Here is an 18,486-nt window from a genome sequence, read left to right on the forward strand (position 1 = left end):
ACCATACCATACCATACCATACCATGCTGAGAAGGGGCCGTTCGGAAAAAGGGAACTTTCGTTCGGCTCAACGGTGTAGCGCATTTGGTTTTCACTGTGTCGCCCTCTGTCGCCGTCTGTAAACAACACGGGACGTTTCTGAACTTCGTTCTCCCGCTTCGCGACATCATGAAACTGCGGCGTCGCCGAGCAAACAGCTGGAATGCGCTTACGAACTGCGCGCACGCCGGATCCCTTTCCAAGGTTGCCGTCGCCCGCTAATCCGGCTTTGCCCTTGGGCTCGGCTGCCGAGAGGCGAAGCCCACTCGCCGCAGCTGCTGAGCGGGGAGGCTTTTCGCCGCGGGGTTTCTAATTTGTTTTTTTTTTTTTTGCTCGCGCATGGGAGACTGCGTTTTTCCCTTTGGATCTTGATTTTTAGTGCTGTTTACGAACTGCGTAGAAGAAGACGACTTATTCTGTGGATTTAGTTTTTTTTTTTGCCTTGGGAGAACTGCTGTGCAAAAAGGATAAATAAAAAGAAAATGTCATGGAGAATCTGCAATGGCAACGCTGCGGAATAGTAAATGTTGAGAGAACAGAATGAACTAAAAAAGAAAGTCGGCCGCCTGATGTCTGCCATTGACTGTGCAGGCTGGAAAGGGGAACCGACAAGACGCGTAAACGTCGCCACAATACAATGTGGCGATTGTCTATAGACTTCTTATAGACTTATTGCTTTCCTAGAGATATTTCTTTTTTTCTATTCGTAGTCTACAGGATGTCTATAGACAAGACTACTCAAAGTGTATGGCCATAAATCTATAGATTATCCATGGCTGTCATAGGATCTCTACTGCCTCTAGACTATATAGTCTATCGGATTTGTTTATAGCAGGTCTATACACTATGGACAGTGTGTAGACTGTCTAACGAAAAAATTTTTAAAGGGTGGAAAGCCTTTGCTTTTTCCAAGCTTCGCTGCGACGGTGTAAAATGTGGTTATAGGGGGCGTTTTGTGAGGTACTGGGTGTGATCAGGCTTTTCTGCTTCGTATCGCTCATACTTTTCATATACGGGAAAATTAAACTACGCTGCAATAAGTTTTACGATACCCATATCATCAGTTGCGTGTGACTGATGTCTTTCGTACCAGGTCGCACACGTGTACCCGGTGAGCTGCAGCTTTCGAGTATGGCGAAGCGATTAAAGAAAGGAATGTGTCGTATAGGCTGTTGAAGGGGCTTTTGTATTGACAGCAAACAAATCCCCATATTCTCTTTAATTGGTCACCATTTCGTCTGCTCCTACCTGTCTGCTCTTAGTGCTGATGGTTTACGCCACTGCCTACCTGATATACAATTAAACTTCTCTATAAAGAAGTTGAAGGGGCCCGGTGATCACTTCGTTATAGCCGTAGCTTCGTTATATCCCGCGTTTACCGAGGTTCCAAGGAGGATCGTCATTCCTTCGTTATATCCATTATTTCGTTATAAACCGTTTCGCTGTAACGAGGTTTGACTGTATATGTGTACATATGCAAAGTGCCGGCATTGAATTCAGCACATCGCGGCACCTGTGTATGCGCCTTTGCGTTCCAATCTACGTTATCGCATTGTAGATATCGCGCGAGGTTATCGTACACAGAATCGGAAGATGCGTGCTTCTCCTGTCGGTCCGTGCACGACAGGGCATGATGAATTAGGGAACATTAAGGGACCGCTGACTCTCCCCAACACCTGCCCCCTCCCCCCCCTCCCCCTTTTTTTTTATAGGGGAGACCGGGGTAAAGTTTTTCGGCGGTGCTTATGACGTGCGTAATCAAAGCTCCTACTATCGCTTACCGTATTTGAGTTTTCTTTTCGGGATGTGAAAAGCGAAGAAAAAAAAAGTGCCCAGGTGTTACCGTCCGAATGTTCGCCGTATTCGGTTCGTGTCTATGTATGCGTAACGCCTTGTCAGTATAACTCGCAACGTGCGATCTTTTTTTTGTGTGTGTGTGTGCTCATTTCTTTTCTTGTGTGGCGTGTGGATGATTAAGTCGCTCCCGAGCCCTCCTCCGTTCCTCATCTGCTGCCGCCGACTCCTGAAATAGGAAACGGAATTCTGACCAAGGAGTTGCAAGAGAGGAGGGGAAGAAGTTGGCGGCCGCTGATGTCTGCGTGCCGAGCAATTAATCTTGCTTCCCGCTCGGCAGCACCGCGGCGCCCCCCCCCCCCCCATCCCCCCCACCCCCCGGGCTCTCTTTTACTGTGGTCCCCTTTATTTGCGCGTCGTGGCCTGCCTGAGCTTGCCTTTGCCTTTTGTTTCTTCTTTCCTTTGCATTTTCTTTTGCTTTTTTTGCCGTGCGTATTGCGGTACTCGAACGAGAGCATTTGCTAGTGCTGTACGGACGCTTTAGCGACAATGTATCTAGTGCAGGGTCAGCCGGAAAAAAAAAAAAATTAACGAACTCTTCCAGTTTATGGCTAGGAAGGGTTTGTTGTTGTTTCTACTTGTGTGACCCTTGCAGCGGTACACTCCAAACAGAAAGGAGTAAAATCGAGTAAGCTGTCCTCTAGCGCAATCCCTTTTATAAAAAGGATGGTTGCTAGAAGAGAGCTTACTATCTGTCTACTCCCATATAGGTGTATTCGAGTTTAGAGTTGCGGAAAGAGGACTGGCAGTTCATCAATACGCTCAAAATTACTCTACCGCTGAATGTTGGCTGAACTCGGGGAAATTCGCCGTTTATTGCGTCCACGGCAACGTTACAAGGGACGACTACATTACGATGCCACTGAACCTTAATAATTAAGCGTTCATTTTCGTGAATCTTGGTCGTTAACACAGTATTCCCTGGTTTTACTTTGTATAGATTGAGTCGTGGGGCAGGTTGTGTCTACGTCAGGGTTAACATAATTCGTGTAAAAGATGGCTCTGATTAGATCGCTAATGTTTTTTTTTTTTTTCGAAGAAGGGGCTTCTGAAGCTGGCTCCTTCGGTTTTTCATTAACTAATTTTCGCTATGTTGCGTGCAAGCTGCGGCCATTGTTCTGTGCTTCCTACTTTGGTTCATCGTGTAAGCATAACAGTCGTGACGAGCCTCGGACTCGACGAGTTCATTGCGTCTAACTTTCGTATACATATAGGGTGTTTCTTTTTTCCAGCTCTGGCTTGATGCAGGTGTTTATTTATCCTTTTTTTAGCGTTTGATATCGTTGTTTAGGACGAATCATTGCGAAGGTAGCTATTTAATGTAATGCAGGAAGAAAGGCACTATTCTATTTTTTTTCTTAGTTTCCCTTCGTGAACACGGCCTTTTAATGCATAAGTAAAAAAAATGCGTTTTCGATTGCGAAGTGAACTTTGGTTAGTTCCAACTCGCTTAACTCCGGTTTATTCCGGTTTAGTCCGGTTTATTCGAACTGGCACTTTGGTGCCGTCGGTATCAAGTACGGCAAAGAAAAAAAAATACGCCCGTTTATTTTGAACTCCGGCTAATGCCAACAAATGATACGCCTCCTTCGAGTTCGAATTGTCGAGGGTGCACTGTTCCCATTAACGGTGTTTACTCCTGTACGTCTACGCACATTCTGCTAGGAAGTCCTGTCCAGGACAAAGCGCGTATTTGTATGCATCGCTTTGTGCGCTTAAGGGTGCGGAAACAATATATAACGGCCCGTTTATCGGATCTGTTGTTTTAATGAGCCGGTATTAGGGTTTCAGAGAAATTTTTTTTTTCCTGCGTCGAAATCTAGCGTTGTGAGCAGCAGGCGATGCAGCTTTTCAACTGTCTAGCATTTACTTTGGTTGCTCGAAACGGTGGTTAAGACTACACTGTGCCTTTCTAATAATTCGCGTCTTAGACTCGGATGTTGTAGGCAAACTACCAGTATACAGAAACGCCGAATATATGGCTGCAGTTTTGTAGACATGCTCCGGACGTTTTAGAAACGTTTCGACTATTATTATTGCTTGCTTATTTTGCCTCCTACTTTGGCTATAATAGCGTCGTGCTACCCTGTATTGAGTATTTTTGCAAAGCAGGGATTTTTTTTATCTGTTCCTACTAGTCCCGTAATCAATTCATCTTCGCCGCATCACCTCTTAGCGGCGCTGCGAATTGTCCAGAGGCTTTCGCGAGTAAGATGGAAGGCTTGATAGGTTTTCTAGCTTGCTTTTTTTTAAATTCTACGACGTCGCGACTTCCGCTGAGCAGCACGGGTAGGATGACGTCACCATTTCATCGCAGATTTTCAATTCTTGTACAAACATATCAGCGTTGCCAGCGTTGTGTCGAATGATGTATTCTTTTCGATGTTGAGTTGAGTGTTGACTGTGGCTCTGAGTATTCCTTTTCTCGATGTTCATTGCTTTTGGGTGTTTTGTGTACAATGCTTGTTTCACTATCGTCTGACACGAGCTGACGCGTCTTTGGTCTGCTTTGTAACTTTTTATCCCCCACCCCTCCCCCCACTGTAATATATGTGGGCGCTGTGGGTACTGAATAAATAAATGGATAAGTAAATATATATATTGCAGCAGCCACATGAATAGCTCGCACGTCTCATATAGAACGCCCCCTGTTCGAGAACATTCGCTGACGTCACGACAGCCGCGACGCGGCGCCTTTTTGTGGTCGTCTGCACCGGCGCCGTTTGTCGCAGCATTGTCGTCTGCTTCACGCCCCCCGCGAGCCGCCATGTTTACCGCCGTTCCATATACGCGATGGCGGATTTACGACCTGGCGTCCCCCCCGTTCGAGGTTTTTGGACCGCGCAGCAGAGCACGAGGTTCGGCTCTTGGCTTCGGCTCCCGGTTGCGTAAGCCTGGCTGCGCGATGATTAACGCTCGACTCGCGTGCCGGCGTCGTGTCTAGCCGAGTGCTCCCTCGGGAACACCTTCTTCCCCCCCTCCCCTTCATCGTCGTCACGAGCAGGGGTGCATTCGATTAGATCAGTATAGTCGACCTGCTGCGCATTCTCACGAGGCGCCTCTCTCGGCGGGTGGTCGCGATTTGGTGGCGAGAGGGAAAAGGAGAGGGGACTTTGGTCAGGCGAAAGTATCCACAAGCTGCTTATATAGTTTCGTTTCCATGGTGCCGCCAGTGTGTGGCCTTGAGTTCTGCGAGCGTGGGTGCTAGCGGATTTCTAATTGGTATACACGCTTTTTCTCTGGCCTGGTGATGCTCGGCTTCTGTGTGGTGAAATGCTTTGGGGGAAACGCGGGGGTCTTTGACCGCACTTCGTGCGGACCAAAACTCGTGAGCCTTGGAGCTCTTTGGTCGAGCTGCCGTCAAGCGTTTGATTAAAATTGCCATAATTTTTGCGAGCAATATTTGGCCACTAGGAACTTCAGACCAAGAATTTTAGTCCGAGAGTTCCGTGTTGATAGGAAGGGGCACGAGGCTTAAGTCTCAGCTCAGCTGACCAGCGCTTGGGCTGCAGGACTAGTCTGTAGGCAAGAGCAAGTCGTCTGGTAGATGGTTACCCGGTCGAAAAAAAAAATGGCAGAACCGTGTCGAAAATACGACAAAATATTTCGTAGTTTTGTCGTAACGACAGATAGAACACGTTCTGAAGCAAGTTGGTTCATAGCTTGAGTTCTTGCAACTGTTTATTGAATTCAAGAACGGCTTTTTTATAGCCAAGAGGAAGGCGTGGTGGAAAGGGAGACAAAAACAGTATAACAAACAACAGTTAAATGACACGTGCGAGGGGAAGGATACTGCATTGGAGGGAGCTAAAGTGATTCAACTCTTTCTAAACTTACCTAAAAATATACTTTCATTCTTATGAATGACCAGCGACGGGGTGCTAACACAGGAACTCCGGCTTTTTCTAATCCGGTGGGCTTCTAGCAGTTCACGGGCAGTCTTATCTGTGCTTCTACATAATATCTGAGTACCTTGGAGCTTTGCTTCACAAAGCGCCTGTCTGGTGTCTTTCTTTACGTGTGTGCTGTGTTTTTGTGCGCTTCATCTACTCAAGCAACGACAGATATTTCTGTTTCGTAATATTTTTCTGTGTTTTGCGTAACCTGTAGCTCTGTAGTGCTTTTCTGCAGTAACTGCACAAAATTCAGTTGTACTACAAAAAATTGTTACAAGTTCTTGGTCAAAAATAATACGGAAAGTCTGTTGTGACGACAGAAATTTTTCTGTTGTTTTCCAACTGGGTTTCATCACCTGACTGGAACATTCTCCTGGCCACTTGCTCAAATGTGTGGTGCCAACAGTTCGATGTTTCTGTCTACCTTGCTTAGTCACCAAAGTCGTACGCTTTGAAACTGTGGAAACCAGTCCGTTCGTAAAATAATTAGCCTTTCAGGGGCCACTGTACGGAGGGTAGCGGCTAATGGAGGGCTCGGGGTTAATTTCTTCAACGTTGGGATTCGAACACGGCGACCTCGGGTCCAGGAACAGTGCATCCACTGGGGAGGCACAATGGTGGCCGGGCCCGTCGAAGCAGGGAGGATTAGGGAACAAGGAAACGTCTTACGAAGCGGCTAAATTCGGGAGACTGTTAGCAACAATGTGCGCAACAGTGCTCGGGGAAACTTTCAAAACTGCGTTCAGCGATAAGCCCGAGAAATGGCTGAATGAAACGCTGAAGGGCACCGTTCAAATCGGATCTTAAGCCCGTGTGATGCTTCTGCAGATTGGATGGATGGTGGGGGCTTCAAGCCCCCCACCCTTCTGTGACACTTTAGTACGTGGGAAGGCATTGCGACTCGAGCTGTAATAAAGTTTTAGTAATTCCCGTAATTGTTTTTTAATGTTTACTTCCTCCGTTCTTTTTATGGTACGGCGTGCCGCCGATGCATGGCTTGTCGTCTGCACAGTACCCCCACCTCCTTGTCTATCGGGCGGTGGTGTCGTCTGCTTGACAAGATTTACGGCCCTCGCGTGTAATCCTTACGCTTTGCCGCCGCCACCCCACCCGCGTATGCATGTTGTTCGTGCCTGAATAACGCCCCCTGCATTTCCCCCTTCGCAGTCGATTTCTCCTCGGCTTGTGTGTGTGTTTACAGGCTTGACTCCACTGGGCTTGGCTTGGCTTGGCTGCACTCGACTCGCGGTCCTTGCGACATCTCGCTGAGGTGGGAGAGGTGGGGTTCCGTTTTATAGCCAGACGATCGAGTTTGCCCGTCGGCTTTAGAGGGGTGCGATGTTTATGGCCTGCCTCCGCCTTGGCTAGGTTTATGGCGGTTTTCCCGCCGTGGGTTATGCTCGTTGGTGGATTGCTCACGGGACGGCGCTTCGAGCGTTAGTGCTGAGTCAGTTGGAAGTTGGTCGAAGCGCGCGCATCGCCCGTGTTCGCGTGGCGACGCGTCGTCTGATAATCTCGATGCCTAAGCTATGGCCTCGCGTCGCAGGCGTGTGTTCGTATTATGCGGGTAATCTCGCATGTATGAATGAACGAGTGGGGTGGGCGTCACTTCCTTTTCCTATCTGTCACTCGCTTATTGGGCAGGCGCGGATCGGCCGCTTTTGTGGAGACCTCGTGGCTTCTCTTTCTTTCTTTTTCTTTCTTTCTTTGTTTATTTCTTTCCTTCTTTCTTTCGACGCTGCAATTTAATGTGTTCGAATAGTCTTCGCAACGACTTTCGTCTGTCGGGTGTTGTGACTTTAAGGTGCTTCTGCGCATGCGTCGCATAGCTTTGAATCCGTACCGTGGCAGTACTGGCGCGCGCTTGCGGCTAAATTGGAGCTATACATGCGACCGAGAAGTGAGCCGAAGCCATATGGGTACTTTTCGGGGGCCGTTTCTCCCCAGACGGGGATTTCGGGACAGTGACAGAAACGAAGGCGGGTAGCGAGAGAAAAAAAAGGGGGAAGACCGGACACTATAGCCAGCCGTTGAATGGCTTCGTCTGTCGTGCGTGCGCCAGCAAAAAAAGTAAGCGAATCAGTCGTCAAGGCAGCGCTGTTCATAGCGTCACAGGAAAGCTCTGACCTTGGACGGGATGATTTGCGTGCAGCTCGCGCGGTTGCATAATCTGTGTAGGGCTGCTTCAAAACGAGTAAGCTTACGCGCTTACGAACGCCGTTTTCTCCCCCCCCCCCCCCCCCCCCCCCCCCGGTCCGAAACGCCCGACGGGGTGGTTCCTGCGCGAGGGTCGCGGTGGCGATCTTGTCGATCGCTACATTATAGCTATGCATAGGCAGGTATCGTTAAAATTGTCGGTATTCAAGTTTTATGCGCCTCGAAGCAGGAGCCTCCGGCGCTGGAGACAACATTGATTCCGTTATGGATACACCTGTCTTCGTCTTAATTCTGTGCAGTGGTTCGTACCCAACTGCTGTGACCTTGTACGCGTTTCTGTAGCATGGTGCAACTCTCGAAGCGTTAGAGAAACAATAATCATAGTGGCTGTACACAGGCCTGCTACGCGTATGTGTCAAGCAGTGTGCACGTGGGACATTGATCTCGCTAACGCCCCCTTGGCTTGGAGACAAAGGAAGGAGGGTGGTCCCATGGTTAGTTTAGCGTTGTTTTCCCATGTAAAATTTCTCTACTGCCCCCCCCCCCCCCCCCCCGTCTTCCATAAATGTACCCCTGCTTCGGGCCCAGATATACAGGGCGATGACATCGCGGCGTTGATGTTGCTAGCTGTTGGCGGGACTAGCCTTGCTTTGTTACACTGCTGACAGTTGCTCCTTCGTATAGGAGCGCTTTGCGTAAAAGCTAGACATGCCCGGTACCGTCAGCGTCCGGGGAGCAGTTGTGATATCCCGAGGTGATCTCTCGCCGCGCATGCGAGCAGTTGGGGGGTGTTGCTGGATTTCAGTTTCACGACGAGACGAGAAAGCCGGGAAGGCTCCCTTTGTAACGGGCCCGTTCGCCCGCGAAATACCGACGCACCATTCCGCGGCTCCCATTCCGAAAGGGAGCGAGCGCTCTTTCGTGGGTGCATGTACGGGAGCGCCGTTTTCCTCCCTAGATGGGGAAAAAAGGGGGAGGTGGCGTGCCGCCGTTAGCGGGCGGAGGAGCTTCGATTCCCCTTTCGCGCCCGAAGCGAAGCTGCTGCTGCTGCTGTGCGCACCTGAGCGGCGGCGCGCTGAGCTCTCGATCGCTTACCGCGTCCCCTTTCGCTCCACTGATTTCCGGCGGCGGTGTGACGTCATCGCCTTTCCCCACCACGCCCTCCCTCCGGAGACCGAGCGCGCTGGAGCGTCGAAAACGGTTCGAAGTGTCTCGCTGCTCGCTACATGTTCGTACATACATCTACACGGTCTGCTTTAGGGAACTGCTGCTTTCCTTAGCGGAAAGTGCCGAAGAGGCACGAGTGCGAGGCTAGGGATTGATCCTTCGTTTTAGGGAAAGTGGGAAAGGAATCTGTCCTCTGCTTTCGGGAAACTTTGAAGCTTGGAATTAAGGAATCGGGGGAGGGGCGACTATCGACTTTTTTTTCCCCGCTGACGCACTCCGCACAGGGTTGCCTTTTTCCCCATTTCCTTTTTTTGTTTGTCCCGTTGAAGGCCATAGGCCGGCACGAGGCTGGACGGGGTGCGAGGAGAGAGGGTCTACGTGATGTCATGTATATATATCCCGCCGCTGTCGCGGCTTCTCCCGTCAGGAGGAGCGCTAATCGAATTCCCGAGCGGCCGCTCGTGCTGCATTTTGTGTGCTTGGTTTCGCGCCCATGTTTGCGCTGTACTTGGAGACTGTTCCCTTTTTTCCCTGTTGGGGAGGGGCGCAGTACCACCGTGTCCACCGTGGGCGACTTGCTCATTTCGTGTGAACTATTTCTAAAATGCACTCATGTGCGTGCAGTTCATTTTCTCATACGGGCTCACCTATAGGTGTATTCTGCGATGCCGCGACCATACGGGAAGCTTTCGTTTCCTTTTCTTCCCGTATTCCTTTCGGTCCTATCTTCCTTCTTTCTCTTTTTGTTTCTTCTTTCTTTTTTCTTTTTTCCCTGCCCTTCCATCGCCTTCTTTTTCTTTCCCTTCTTCGTTTTCTTATTTTCTTTCAGTCTGGTCCCTTTCCATCCTTGAATGGAATTTTTTTTTTCGCCTCAAGCTGTACGGGCTTCTGTGATGCGGTGCGGTTGCTCTGGCGGCAGTTTTTGCAAAACTTTCGCGAATCGGTCGGTCGAACCGGAGGGGATAAGTATCGACTTTTGGTCCCGGACGTTGCAGAATCGAATTTGCTTTCGGGCTCTGCGCGTTGCATAGCCGTTCTGCTAGCGGAAAAATCCGCGCGGGCTTTGTAGCATTTTTTTTCGCTTTTGTGATTCGCCGATGCACAGTCCTTTTCACAAAGTTTCTGGGCCGCTGGGCTGGCCGCGGGGTCTTTAGTTGCTTTTGTGGCTTTTCTATATGCAGCGTCCCCACCGCGTTGCAGTTTTATAGATGCTACAGGGAACTTTCAAAGGCCCTGAAAAGGTCACGTGGAGTGAAAGGGCAAAGGGCGTTGCCATATAGAGCTCGACCGCACGTTACAGCACTGCGTACCAGCTTTGACGGGGACTCTCCTAGGAAAGAGCGGTATTACGCGGCGGATAAAAGCAAGGAAAACAAAATTTAAGTCTGACTCATGGTATATAGGTCTGGACTGTGTGCCATTGCACGAATGTCTACTGCGTCATGTTTTTATTGCCATCCATGCACACCTTCTTATAGCCGGATACAACTCAAGAACGCAGCGGCTTTTCCCCGTCAAAGGACCCCTATTCCAGCCAATGGCGTCGGCCGATTCTCATGAGCCTGGTAGCGGGACAATGCAGGGAGCGAGGCTATCCCCGACAATGGAGGGAAGGGACTATCCCCTCTCATCTGCCACTCCCTGCATTGCCACGCTAGCAGGGTAATGAGAATCGGCCGACGCCATTGGCTGGAATTGGGGTCCTTTGACGGGGAAAAGCCACTTTTTTTTTTTGAAGCGAAATTTATTGCCTCAGGGCGTCAATGATGGGTAAAGGCGTGACGAATGATGTAGTAGAGATTAAAGTAATGGAAAAAGGTTAGCTGATTTTTTGAAGTCCATTAGTGAGCGATGGTATGGTCCCTGCGTGCAGGCAATGTACGAAGCAGGGTTGCTCGATGAAAAAGCCGCTACCTTCAGGCGCCGGATCCTTGTAGGCTTGAGAGCTGGGCAGTCCCACAGTAAGTGATGTATGGCGGCTTCAATGTCCTCGTGTTTACATATCGGACACCCTGGCCGAGGAAACAATTCTCGGTACTGAGGCCACTTCCGAGTAATGGCTGGTGTGAGGGCAACCCCGACCCGGATCCTCCTAAGCGCAACCTCCTCTGCACGGGTAAGACCGCGGGGGAGAAAAGCCGCTGCGTTCTTGAGTTGTATCCGACTGTATAGTAAATAAGCCTTTATGCACTCGTTCCGTCAGACCTGGTACCACAGGCAGTTATTTTGACCAACTTCAAGCGAAATATCGTCCACCGGTTCATCTTCCTTCTCCGCCGCCGAGTGTCCGAGGGCGTTGTAAAGGCCTGGCTGTATTGCGTAAGATGTTTGTCGCTTTTAGGCTCTCGCTGGTTGCTTGCGGATGCACTTTCCCACTTTTGCTCCGTCCTGGCGTTTGTGGGGCCGGGCGAAGTTTTATCCCCACGAGCCTCGTTTCGCTTCTTGTGACCCCCCTTCTTTCCCCGATGCCGTCAACCTTTCTTTTTTCTTTTCTTTTACCGTGTCCATCCTGCGTTTGTGTCTCTTGGCTCCGTTCAATCGTTTCTGCGCGCTGCTTTTATGTCATCGAGCCGTCGCTCAACGTGGACCCCTAATCTCTGCAAGTGGAAACCCCTCCTGCACCGATGCGTGGCTGTTATAGCCAAGCTGGTTGTAGGGTCGGAGACTCCTCCTGTTACGCACCGAGAGGGGGGGGGGGGGGGGGGCGGCTAGGTTCGAAATTTGGTGAGACCTGAAATGTTTTCAGGTGTATTTCATTTTTGGGACTTTTCCAGTGGCTTGCACGGGCGGACGGACGGTTGGTCAGAAATTTGCGAGCGCGGTGAAGTGCAGACGTACAGTTGAAGCTGGTTACAACGAAATCGAAGGGGCCCGGCGATTACTTCGTTACAGCCGTAGCTTCGTTATAGCCCGTGTTGACCCGATCTTCCAGGGGGAATCATCATTCCTTCGTTATATCCATTGTTTCGTTATAAACCGTTTCGGTATAACGAGGAGTCGTTTAACGCGTTCCTGCGTTAAAAGTATACAGGATCGTTTATGTCACCGCAAACGCTGACTGCGAAGGATGGATGGAAGTGCGCGCGTTTGCTGAGGCAAACTGTAACCACTGCGGGAAGGTAAACCATATTAGCGACGTGTTTCCCTGAGCATTTCGTTTTGATAAAGATAGAATCCCACCCCCTCCCCCAGTTTTTTTAATAAACGAGCGCTTGTTGAGCCGCTAACCTGCAAGGGCTCTGTTAACTCTTTTCGACGCAAGCACCGGCTCACGAGAGATCTAGAGGCGTCTTTTTTCTTTTCTCTGTTGCCTGTCTCGCTTTTTTTTTTCTTCAAATATCTCCCTTTCTCGCCGTGTGCTGACGCGCGGGAGGATGGCGCAACCTTTCTCGTGACGTCATAACTGCGCGTGGCACCGGCGTTTCTAGCCTGGAGTGCTTGACTTTGCGTTCTTGTGCCAAGAACTTCGGTCCGAACGGTGACCCGGGCTGCAGGCAGACGGCCTATAGTGAGCCCGAGTCGCTTCAGCGTTTGCGACATTTATAGCGTGAAAACGCGTTCGGTCAAAATTCTGCTTCGGTTTGTATATGGGGGGTTGACTGTTCGGCTAATCTAAACAGTTAAAGCGGGAAGAGGTTTTAGTCACGAAGATGCAGACGATGAACCACGCTGACGCCATTTGCCTTGCGTAACTTACGTAAGCTGTTTGCAGCTCTCGCTTTCATTGGTAATACACGCCTTTATTGTAACTGTATAGGCTAGCAGTGAGTGCAAACCTACACAGCTTTTATATAGAACACGTGAATAGCCCAAGCATGTAAGCTGGCGAATACTTTCATATATTTAGTGCATGCAGCTTGGTCTACGAAACCAAAAGACGCTGCTGCGCCCTCGGCCGAGGAACACATCAGTAGGGCATATATAAACACCGATGTTGCTACGAAATTGTAGGAGTGTTGTTAAAAAGAGAGAACAAAAAAAAAACAACTAACGATTGTGTTTAAGCTGTCCGATGAGCGTCGCTCAATATCTCGCGCGAAATAGCGCGTGTTCATTGTCGGTGCAGCGTTTTTTCGGCTGCTCTTTAATTTTCCTCTGTTTACTGCGTTGCGTGTTGGCGTCATGGTCTACGGCTAGAGGTGGGCATTTTGACCTCCAAAATCTTGACCTCACCTCCACCTCAAGAAGAATTTGCCGACCTCACTCAACCTCAACCTTATCAGTTGAGGTTGAGGTCTCCTTAGACGCCCTCACCTCACTTTTCATGAGGTCACTGCTGGCCTCACCTCAACCTCAAATTGTGAGGTTGAGGTCGGCTGCTCGACCTCAGAAAACAAACGAAAAAAAAAAACAAACTAAAAGCGATTAAGAAGTTTTTCAGTTAAAAACAATGCTGAGAATCCTGTGAGACAGGAAAGCCAAAATTATGATGGTATTATTTAATAAGGTGTGTACAGACACTATTGCAGCTTGTCTCATACTGGTTGACGAAATGGTAACCAGAATTTTGTTGAGGCGTATGAGTATTTAGGAGGGTTTTTTTTTCCCCCGGGGCGGGGGGGAAGGGGGGGGGGGGTCGGAAAAAGATTTCGCTGCGGGGAAATTTGAGCGGAGAGCCATGGTGCTCTTGACAGAGAGAGCGGTCCACGCTGCCAACTCTAGGCTAATTGTTTTGACCCGTGTGATTTTAATAGTTGGCACAGCGGTCGAAGGCGTAATCTAGCCCTTTCCAAATTCGGGGGAATCACCGAGTCATCGGAGAATTCCCATTATTTCCAAACCATTACCACCGCCACCTGGAGGGAAGTGGCGGCAACGCCATCATCTCGAGAGTCAACGGCATGTGTCGTTGCATGATCTTTGCTAAAGGATGTCATACATACAGCGTTTTACCTGCTGGACAATCCGAATGTCATTAATGTGTGCCGGGTTATGGGCACTCTTTGTAATGCGTCATGCGCGCATGTGTAGTAATGTGGGATCCATATGGATCTTGAAATTGGGGTGGAAGGGAGGTGGGTGGGGGCCTGGTTTGACGTGAAATTTCATTGTTTTCACGTGAGTAGGTGTGATGTCATATTACAGCGTCATCATGTGACTAGGTTTGATGGCACATTACATCGTTGTCACGGGACCTGGTATGACGTCACACTCATACGATGTCATCACTATTTATGTGACGTCATCATCTTCGTCGCGTGACTCGTCGGCTCGTGACGTCACATGGTGCCTTGTGGACACTTTTTTGCGGATATGACCTTGAAAGTGAGCCATCTAATGCTTTCGCATTAAAAAAAGAAGCCGCTCGCTTCTACACAGACATAAATACAACGCGCCTCTGTTGGTGTACTACAGTCGGAGCTCGTTAAGCGTTTTCGAATGCAGCATACAGAGGTCTGAAAAGTGCATTTGCTGGGTGACAAAATTTTTATCTACGTTGAGTCCTCTCGCTATGCCGGATAGAGCTAGAAAATCGAAATATACTGATATGCGTCTGCATAACCGTCGCATTGGAAAGTACATCGACGATCAGTTTCTTTATATTCGGTAACTATTGTCAAGCCTGAAAAGAGTATCGTGCATAATAAGCGAATTTCTGAGAAGGAACAAGGAACCGGAGACCAAAAGAGAGGTTATTGGGAAGGATAAAAAAGTGAAATTATATTTGCATCTGCGTGCATTGCGGAACGGGAATATACAGAATTAGTGCGAGATTCGAAAGCGCAAGACACCGATCAGAAGCTTCGACGGTGTTATACAGGTTATTCTGGCTTCGTGCTTTTTTAATCAAATCAGCATGTGTCCTTTATAGGAACCGCCTGAATCACATTATCTCGCCTGTGCTGACTGCTCCAGTTTCTGTTAAGACAGCTTGTAATGTACAGCAGGATCCCCTTTATTGGACTGCAAGGCAAGAGCCATGACGTCACCGCCGGCAACGAGCATGAACACGAAGGAGTCTTGCTTTGGGCCATCCGCGCTGCGACGAATTTATTGCGTGCGTGTTGGACTGAACTTATTTGTTTGCGGCATCAAACGAAGCTACCGCGGGTAAACGTGAGTTACGTGCTTTGCGCGCTCCCGGGAGTTTGAGCCGACCGTCAGGCAGCCGGGTGCTACGCCAGCGGGGCAAGGGGGAAGGAAAGTGGCGTGCCGTGACAATAGCACTCCTTCCGGGAAGACCAGAGGGGTGCGTCTTCCTGTAGGCTCGGACTGAACGGACATTACGGCGCAGCACCGAATGCTAAGAGGGAACTGTGGCATCCGGCTGTCCAAACAGGGGAAACCGATCACCAAGCGTCATTGCATGAACACTGCAGTGGTGCGCTGCAACTCCGCCTCGGAAGCGGCACTCGTCGGAGTAAGACGTGGCAATTGCAAAAAGTCTCGACCTCAAAATTTCGACCTCACTCAAACTCACTCACGCGTGAGGTTGCGGTTTGATTTGGTGACCTCACTCACGAAATTTCGAGCCCTCGCCGACCTCACCTCAACCTCACCTCACGACGTGAGGTTGAGCTCGAAACCTCATGAGGTTGCCCACCTCTGTTTACGGCTGTTGTTGCGTTCCCTCGGGCAACGTATACCGCAGAAGAAACACAGACCAGAGCAGCCAGTCGCAGCAACGATGGATGGATGACAGCGGTTTTACGACACACCTCGTTACTGCTGTGGGCGAACGTGGGCCGTTCAGAAATAGCCTCCCCCCCCCCCCCCCCCCTCTCGAAAAAAAGAAATGATAGTAGACGCCTATTGGGAAAATAAAAATAAGAGAATTAAAATAAAAACTTAACGAAGGAGCCAGTTGGAGCTAACACCCGACGCGCCGTGCAGTCAGAACCGCTCGGGGTCTCGCGAGTCCATGGCCGCTAGGGAGCCGTCGTCTGCTCGGACTTTCGCTAGCAGACGAAACCGGGGAATTGAGTGGGGGGGTAGTTTCTCTGAGCAGCAGGTCGAGGCCTCGCGCCGGCTTGTGCCTTCTCCCGTAGTTCTTTTTTGACTTTTTTTGTGGCTGTGCCGTTTAGCGTGTTTAACTGGCCTTGGTTTTAATTCTTTGCTTTTGTTTTTGTTTCTTTAGTTAGCAGCAGTTCAATTTAAACCGTGCACTATGCGTGACGCTCAAGCGGCGCTGCGTTCTGGGGCCGGCTGAAAAGAAAGGAAACAAATAAAGGCTCCCAGTGAAGAGACGAGTGGAGAGAGAGAGAGAGGGAAAGAGGAGTTTGGCGAGGGGAGAAATTATCGCCAGTGGCGCCTCTCTCTGCCTTTTTGGTCCTCTTTTGTTTAATATATTTTCCTTCGCGTTCCCCGTTTAACCTCGGACCCTGGTGGTGGCTTGGGTAGAGGGGGTTTCAGTTGTGACGCGCCGGGCGCCGGGTTTGGATGCCAGCCACGAGCCTGTGACGGACGGTGCGTTGCGGGAAAGAAACTCTCAGTCGGCGGATCGCCTGCAGGCGCTTGCGCTTCGCGATGCTAGTGCTTGAAGATGCCACGCGCCAGCAGAGGCGACAATCGCAGCAGCTGCTGCAGCGGACGTGGTCGATTTACGACAACAGCGATCCTCCGACGCCGACCTCCGGTTGCTACGACCCGTCGTGGTGAGATAACGGACTTGCTGATTTTGTTTGCTTTTAAACCATGACGTTAGCTGCTAAGTTCACTGCTCAGCCTCTTTTTGTTCGTGAAGCATCATCGCTTTGGTTTCTAGTTGTTCGGATTGACGCTACAAGTTTATCGCTATTTATTTATTCACTGACGCGAGTGGTAACTGACGCGAGAAAACACACGGGGACTAGGAAAAGGGTTTGCGCAGGGCATGGCACTAGACGTCAGCTGTCCTTAATCCCTTTTCTGGTCCCTTGTCCTTAATTCTTTTTGTGCGCGCTAATTACCGTGTCGGACCTGTTGAGGAATCGCGTGTTAGACCGACAGTCATCTGTAGTTAAATGCTTAGGAGCTGGGTTCGTGACATGTGCGTCTGTATAGCTTATACCAGGAGTTGTTGCGACCCAAGCTGCGCCTTTTCTGAAGTTATCACGCGGACCGTTCGCCTGCATATTTCTTGCTGTCGTGGCGGCAAAATTGGCGTTGTTCCGATTTCGCATTGCAGTCGCAATAAAGTCACCGTCAACGTGTACGTGGCCGTTGAAAAGATGCTTACATTGCTTGGACAGGCTATATTAGAGTAGGAGCAATAGAATAACGCTACTAATACAACAAGAAAATAACTTTTTCTTTAGTTCAACCCAGATGTTGCCCCTCATATACAAATATAGCCCCCCCCCCCCCTTCCCTCCCCAAACCCATTAACAAATCACGTATACCGAATATAGCTGGAATCTTGACCCTTCGTAGCGCCCGATCGATTCGGGAGTGCCGCGACCTGTGTCTTTTATACTTGATGAGGCAGGGTGTAATGACGTCTGCGACGCCCTGTGACGTCTGCCGTGCTTGCACGTCGGTGTTCAGTGCCACGTCGTCACGTTCGCGCTAAGCAGGCATGTGCTCCCCACCTGTGTTTATTTGACATTCGGTGACGTCACTGCACACGTCGTGGTCCTGTTTTCAGTCGGAACCCGAAGCTGCGTAAGGTATCGGCATTTAATTATTGCTTTCCCACTGAAGGCAATGAAGGCCGACACCATAGTTTCGGAATCAAACTCTACTTATCATGGTGTACGGCGCGGAAATGGAAAGTTTTGCGCTTTTCGAGTTTAATGTTGAGGAGAGTGCTGGGTACTAATTACTATCGGTGCTGCAAGCCGTCATGCCATCTTGACGGGTCCGTCTTTGTGTTTAACGTCCTTTTGTTTCGTGGCAGGAATAGTTACGACGATTGGATTGCCTGAACGTGCTTTTGATGCAAGGATAACAGCAGTGTCTTTAGGGCGCGTCTGTTAACGCTGAGACGGCCATCGTCTTTGTGAGGCTTATTGCTAACCCATTACTGCTACCGAGCATGCCGTGTTACTGCTTCTTGAATAACCGAATTGCGGAGTCATATTAAGACCCCAGAAGATGGCTCTCCTGTTTAACTATAGGGTCGAAGCTATGTACCCTTACAAAAATTTCTTTAGACACTCTATAGATTGTCGATACACTTGTATATAAGGTATGTAGACTTCCTATTGAAAAATTCTATGGACTAATCTGTAGGCATTACAAATCCTGTAGACAGTCTATAGACATATGGCCATACACTTTTAGTATTTTTTCTGTAGACAGTCTATAGGCTATGAATTGACAAAAGGCTATAGCTATAGGAAAACAATGTAGTCTATAAGAAGTCTATAGACAGTCTATAGACCACTTTCGTACGGGTACGACTGGGAGGTGACTGTTTCCGCAACAACCGCGCTGTTCTCATGCGTTCGCA

The 18,486-nt window shown here is 49.5% G+C and overlaps 1 protein-coding gene across 12 annotated transcripts in view; it reads left to right on the plus strand.

Annotated features, from left to right (window-relative positions):
• Positions 1-18,486, plus strand: part of ena (ENAH actin regulator enabled) — a 137,257-nt gene that overhangs the window by 73,693 nt on the left and 45,078 nt on the right. Inside the window, exon 1 of one of the 12 annotated variants that reach the window (XM_077665927.1) lies at positions 16,474-16,708. The exons of 10 other annotated variants lie outside the window; for them this stretch is intronic. In XM_077665927.1, coding sequence (XP_077522053.1) covers positions 16,581-16,708 — 128 coding nt within the window. In that variant the 5' untranslated portion in view covers positions 16,474-16,580. Of the gene's footprint in view, positions 1-16,473; positions 16,709-18,486 lie in introns of those variants that run through there. One more of the 12 variants, XM_077665924.1, reaches the window with a different exon arrangement.

The sequence above is a fragment of the Amblyomma americanum genome, chromosome 5 (assembly GCF_052857255.1).
Source record: "Amblyomma americanum isolate KBUSLIRL-KWMA chromosome 5, ASM5285725v1, whole genome shotgun sequence".
NCBI lineage: Eukaryota > Metazoa > Arthropoda > Arachnida > Ixodida > Ixodidae > Amblyomma > Amblyomma americanum.